Here is a 7,066-nt window from a genome sequence, read left to right as displayed (position 1 = left end):
TGGGGGGCCGAGACATCGGGACCAGATCCTGTCCCGACATCCAGCCAGGGATGCCAGGTTTGAGACTCTGCCCGTTGCCGTAGCGTGGGAGGGGATAACGCACACAAAGAAAAAGCCGTATACGTGTGCGCTCGGCACTCGGCTAGCTTCGGGCAGTAGACGAGCGCAGACATACAATCTGCTATCTCTTTCTTTCTTTCAGTCGTTCAGTCAGCTATAGCTGACGCTTTCTCGAGATTCTCGAGAATCATATGTTAGCGCGGCTTGGCTCGTCTATTAGATTTCGCGTAAACATCTCGCATAAAAATTACTAATAAAATAAATCTTATAATTACATTATAATTTATTCTATATATATAAAAGATGTAAATTAATTAAAGAAATAAAGAATAGAAAGAATATAAATGATAAAAATCCACTCTTGGCCAATATGTACGCCTTTTTCCAAAAAAATCATATTACTAATATTGAAAAAGATCTGTTGTTAATTAAAAAAATAACTTATCGTTAGCACGAAGAACATAAAATACAAAATTAAATTATATATTGCTTTGGATAAATTATTCTATAATAATAGTATAGTTTTTACTTTGTTAATAATAATAAATATATATATGTAGTAAAATAAAAGAAGAAAAGCATTATTTTTTCAATAATATAAAGTATTCTATCGTATTAATCAATCAAATATTAATATAAGCCAATTTTATAAATGAACAACGTACATGTTGTTGCTCAACGGAAACCGCGAGAAGGTGGTGGTTTCTTCCGTCAAGAGGAAATGTAAGAAAATGTTTTCTTTAATATTACATTAGATATAAAAATTTATATAATAATATATATTATATATAATAATTTTAATATAATATTAAAGAAAACAATTTTTTATATTTCCAAAGAATGTAGATAGAACAGAAGATTAATAGAAAGGATAGATATAAAATATAGAAGAATATAAAGGACAGAACATAGATAAAGAAAAGTTATATATTGAGAATGTTAGTTTCAAGGTAACTTTATACGATTTACAATTCACGACAGAATTTTGGACAAAATTATATATAAAAAGTATATATTAAAGAACATCCGAAAAATTGTGAGTACATTTATAAATTAATTGCAAAATAATTAAAATTAAATAAAAATTATAAATAGAATTATATCCTTATTTCGTCATGAATTATAGATCGTCTAAAGTGGCCTTGACACTAGAAGTACTAAATAATTTATGACGTTAAACCGGAAAAAAGCGCACATACTTTACTTAATATAATATTGAATACATATTTTTGGTAAAAATATTTCCGAAAGTACAGCTGAGAGAGAAATAGCTGAACTCTATTCGGCAGCTGCTAATTACTGAAATTAGCTGAGAAAATATGTTATAAAAATATAAATAATGTAATAAGAACAGAGTTAAAACTGAATTTATATACCACAAATTACACATATAAAAATAATATATATCTTTCATTTTACACAGTGGGCATTTAAAAAAAATAGGGAATGCTTCTCGATCCTATTTCAGCAATGTCTTATTTAAAACTACAATTTTAAATTTCGGTGAACAACAAAGATGAAATGATACCGTGAGCGTTGCGGTCATTAAGTGGAACGGGCCCATGGCAGTCAGCCAATCAGCAAGCGAAACGCCATTGTCGCTTCTCTGATTATATAGGACTATAATATAGATCAGTGAGGAAAACCAAGCATTCATGTCATTTCAGTTAACCCATATATGTAATACTACTATATTGCTAGTCAAAGCTTGTGCGCGAGTGAACGCGGGAGCGCGAGGATAGCGTGAAATGGACACGCTTAGTAATAAAGGCAGTCAATTTATTAAGAACAATAAATAGTTTACAAGTCTTTCACCGATAAGATTTATACTAATCTTAACCGAGTTCTAGCGTCGGCGAGCTATCGAGAGTGCAAAGATAATCTCCACGAGCGACGGATATAGCTTGAATACCGCAAGCGACGGTATAAACGGCGCGATTCCGCGAGCGACGGGATAAACGGCGCGTTTTGAGAACAAGAGATTAATCGCGAGCGACGAGAAATCTCTGCTAATTTATCGATTACTTTGCGTTTCGTAAACGAGCGTACGAACTAGAAAAGCGAGCGACTTTTCTTTGACGAGAGTTTAAACGATATAATAACACACTGTCACGGATGGAGTTCACGATCGAGTGCGCCCGGCGGTTCTCCGAGAGAGCTTTTATACTATCGTTCTTTGGATAGTTCTAGAACTTTCCGCGTGTTTTTCTCAAAAGGTCGAGCCTACCGTTGTTTTCGATGATTTAGTAAAATTGAATGTTGTTATTGAGATTTTTGGCTCTCTCGGGTGACCGCTGCGTGGCCCAAATTGATAGTATTATCGATGCCGCGGGGCCTTATGTGATTCGCGGCGCTCCTTTGGCGGGACGCTCTCCGATTGGAGTTCGTGTGGTGCCGTGCGCGTTGTCAGACAACGCGCCAAATTTCGAGATCTTTTAACACAGCGATGTTAGGTGACATTAAATTCGGCGGTATTTCTTTCTCATTAAAATAATAAAAAATGATGCAAACAATAAAATAAAAAAATTTGCCAAAATTGATCTTGCAGTTTGCAGATCCGGCTAGCCGACAAAGGGGATCATATTTATTTATAATAGTATTAAATTTTATTAATAATTTTTAGATTGCAAGAAAAAAGAAAACAAATATAATAGATATATCGCAATTTAATTAAAAAGAGTAATAAAATTCGATTAACAGAGAACAACTCAAGCTTTCAATATTATGACATTTCTTTCGAGCTTTATAGGCGGATCACATACGTGATACACGATCAATACGGATACGACATACGGCATTGAAGTAGTGCGCTGAAGTCTCTCACCTAATCCCCACTCCGCCCAAAGCTGCGCGGAGTGAGATCGTTCGGGTGTAGTTCCGAAAAGTACTCACCCCCGATTTTCTTGAAACTCAGTATTCTTACGTATTTTGATGCGCTGATTACGAATATCATAATGAAAATTGGCGACTATTTGATTTTCATGGTGAAAACCATGAAAAACCCATAAAAATTATAGTTTTTTACGCTTATCTCAGTAAATACGGAAAATCATGATAAATGTTTTAGACAAAAGGTTTAGATCTCACAGAGATAAACATTTTATATCCTATTCATTTTTACCGTACGAGTGATAGTTTTCGACAAAAACGATAGACTCTAAATCTTATATCTGTCCTCCCATCTATACATGTACTTTGCAATACATATACGATTCCACATTGGTTTGCAACTTTCCACGCAAAGCAAGGTTCCACGCAAAGCAAGGTTCCACGCAAACCTATTTGTCTAGTTTTTTGGTAGTGGAGCCCCCCGTAGTCTAGTATTTTGGTAGTGGAGCCCCCACAGAGGGGTGGAACCCTCTGTTTCCACGCATACACTTTTCCACGCGAAGCGAGGTTCCACATGGGTTTGCAACTTTCCACGCAAAGCGAGGTTATATATTGGGACTTCTACGCAATATTGTCAGCCTTTGTAGTTTCACTTATACAGCAATTGGTTTGAGATATATGTTTAACTTTGATTTTCTCGAAAACTATCACTAGTACGGTAAAAATGGATAGGACATAAAATGTTTATCTCTGTGAGATCTAAAACTTTTGTCTAAAACATTTATCATGATTTTCTGAGATAAGCGTAATTTACTGAGATAAGCGTAAAAAACTATAATTTTTATGAGTTTTTCATGGTTTTCACCATGAAAATCAAATAGTCGCCAATTTGCACTATGATATTCGTAATCAGCGCATCAAAATACGTAAGAATACTGAGTTTCAAAAAAATCGTATACAGCAATTGGTTTGAGATATATGTTTAACTTTGATTTTATCGAAAACTATTACTTGTACGGTAAAAATGAATAAGACATAAAATGTTTATCTCTGTGAGATCTAAAACTTTTGTCTAAAACATTTATCATGATTTTCTGAGATAAGCGTAATTTACTGAGATAAGCGTAAAAAACTATAACTTTTATAGGTTTTTCATGGTTTTCACCATGAAAATCAAATAGTCGCCAATTTTCACTATGATATTCGTAATCAGCGCATCAAAATACGTAAGAATACTGAATTTCAAAAAATCGAGGGTGAATACTTTTCGGAACTTTATCCTATCCGACGAGGTCATATCTTCTTTTTTCGCTTTTGGACTCCATCCGGTTCTCCTTTCCTTAGGTATGTGTGTGTAAATTTCAGTTCCGAATATTTTGAGTTCAAGTTTGGCTGTCGCTTTTCCAAACCATATTTTATACGGAATCTTTCCTGGTACCGAACTCGTTCCTGTGCGATTAAGCATATAGACTGCCGTATGGACGGATTCAGCCCACAGATTCAACGGCATACCTTTGGCAGATCATGCTTTGTGCTGCCTCAGTTACTGTCCTGTTTTCTCTTTCAGCTGCATCATTTTGCTCCGGTGTATAGGCGACACTTTTCTCGTGTTTGATTCCGTTCTATCTCAAAGTTTCTTGCATTTCTTTGTTGACACATTCTAGGCCGTTGTCAGTTCTTAATCTTTTAATTTTCTTTCCTTCTTGTACCTCTATCTCATTCAGGAAAGCTTTGAAATTTTCCGTTACTTCTGACTTATTCTTTATAAAGTATACATGCCGAAAATGTGAATAGTCATCCTTGAGAAGCAAATAATATCTGGATTTTCCTATCGAGTCGTGCTCCTTTGGTCCGCAGAGATCCATATGGATTAGATCACCAAGTTCCTTGGTTTGCAATTGATTTATAGAGAAGAATTTCCGATTCATTTTCCCTAAAGTACATTCTTCGCAGAGCCAATCTGTCTCTGATCTAATCTTGATCCCTCATTGTTTCAGCATCCTGGAGACGTGCACTGTATTCTGATGCACTAGTCTCTCATGTCAAGTCTGAAATGACGCTTTTCCTCGGTATGAATCCATACTTGCTCATGATTATTGCTGCTCGTCTTTTGTTGGCAAGCTTTAAGTCTCATCCTGTATAAGTTTTTGTACCGGTCTCCCACTGCAACTACGTTCCTCTTGTTCTGCAGCTGACACTTCCGTTTATCCGACGATAGCTTCAGGCCTTTGTCGAGCGTTGATGACAAGGAAAATAGATTGTACTTTAGCTTAGATACGTACAAGACTGGTGTTAGATAGTTCCGTTTCTACTTTAGTTTCCGTTTTTACTTCCATTGTACGCGTAGACGTCGATCTTTCCTCTTCCTATGGCGTGTATAATCTCACCGTTCCCCATTTTTACCGGAATTGGCGAAGTCAACTCCTCGTAGTTCGCAAACCAGTCGCGTACTAGCGACATGTGCTGGCTCGTACCTGAATCCAGATTCTAATTATTGACTACTTTTGCGACAAGAGTGTTATGGCTGTTTTGACTCGTCCGACGAAAGCCACACCCCTATCTTCAGACTTTGCGGTTGCTTTTTCGCTGCCTGCCTTGGATCTGCAGTCATGCTTTTAGTGCCCTTTTTTTCCACTTTAAGCATTTTCTTGCTGGTTTGTCAGATTTCCATTCTCCTTGCTATCCTTTAGTAGTAGGTTGCTGCTTCGTTTTTGCTGCAAGAGCGCTGTTTCTATGGCTATCGTGCTGCTTATTCCTGAGCTCCTCCACCGTGAGTCTTGCCGTGAGGTTTGACAGAGTTCTTTGCTCCTGGGTCGGCGACTCCCATGCTGTGTTGAAATGCTGATAGGAAGGTGGAAGAGTCATTAAGATCTTTGTCATTATCATCCCATCGGAAACAGACTTGCCAAGCATGCTTAAACGATGCGCGAGGTCTTTTATCTTTGCTGTATGCGTAGCTGTCATCTGCAGCTTCTTTACCTAAAGTATACCATTGTTGTTGAAGAATGTGTTTTGCAGTTTCGCTTTTGCTTTTGAAAATCTCGTGGAGCTTGTCCCACATCTCTTTGGCAAATTGGCAGTTTATAATATGTAATAAGAGTTGTTCGCTTACCGTTGTCACTATAATTTCTTGAGCTTTACTGTCCAATCTGTTTTTCATGCTTTGAGGTACCGTCGGTATTCTTCCATAATATCAGCTCCTCCCATTGCTGATCGCTGAGGGTTTTGATACTCTCCAGTAACTATTTCAAGCGCATCTGCTGCGTTGATCAGGATTCGTACTTGAAATTTCCACGTTTCCCAGTTTTCCAATTTTTTCAGTTTATCTATTCTTGCGAGTTCACTATCCATCTTCGGTGTAAATACAAGGACGATTCGAGGCAAAGGTCAATTTTTGTCCCTCACAACGGAGAGCGTAAGAAGTGTATTATGCAGTACACGCCGCACAACGATAGCAGTAAGGCTGTCTCATTTTCGCAAAACGGAAGTCTTGGGAATCATACGGTGGACAACGCATTCCACACAACTGCAGTAACGAAGTACGCGAGTCTACGGATAGACGTGGACATCAAGCATCGTAGCAACATACTACATATCAACGACGTTTTTCTACTAATTGTAAGTTAAATATTAAGATCTTTGAGCGTTTAATTACACGTATTTGTAAGGTATTTATAGAATATTTGTACATTCGTTTCATAATGGTTGAAGGTTCGACAACGTTGAAGCGTCAACGTGGAACATGCAAGGCACGTCTTACGTATCTCGAAGTGTTTATAGCCGGGTTTCGTGCGAATGGCGAACCGCTCGAGACATTACAAACAAAAATCGGGTTTGTTCAGAACACATGGGTTCAGTTAAAAAAAGTATAGACACAAATAGAAGATTTAGACGAGATTGATGTAAAGCATCCAATCATTGAGGATCGGTATTGTCAGCTTATCGGTCAAGCTCGAGCTCTCGCTAATTCAATAGTGCGCCCTGCAAAGGAAAATCGCGGCGATGCGGAAAACGGTCCGGCGAATCAAGGGCTCAGGATCAAGCTGTCAACTATGAATCTTCCGCTATTCGATGGAAATCCGGAGAAATGGTTAAAATTTTGAGATAGCTTTTAGGGGCTCATAGACGCAAATAACGACTTATCGAATATTCAACGCATGTATTATCTCAAATTTTC

The 7,066-nt window shown here is 37.4% G+C and overlaps 1 protein-coding gene across 1 annotated transcript; it reads right to left on the bottom strand.

Moving 5' to 3' along the window:
• Positions 1–5,568: 5,568 nt before the first annotated feature.
• On the bottom strand, positions 5,569–6,049 carry LOC115235257. The gene is made up of 2 exons (XM_029806920.1): positions 6,002–6,049; positions 5,569–5,868 (listed from the first exon to the last, which is right to left on the bottom strand). The coding sequence occupies exons 1-2, from the start codon at positions 6,047–6,049 to the stop codon at positions 5,569–5,571; spliced, it is 348 nt and encodes a 115-aa protein (XP_029662780.1).
• Between the last annotated feature and the right edge of the window lie 1,017 nt (positions 6,050–7,066).

The sequence above is a fragment of the Formica exsecta genome, unplaced genomic scaffold, assembly GCF_003651465.1.
Source record: "Formica exsecta isolate Colony F162 unplaced genomic scaffold, ASM365146v1 scaffold214, whole genome shotgun sequence".
Taxonomy (NCBI): domain Eukaryota; kingdom Metazoa; phylum Arthropoda; class Insecta; order Hymenoptera; family Formicidae; genus Formica; species Formica exsecta.
This window is presented reverse-complemented; position numbering and strand designations above follow the sequence as displayed.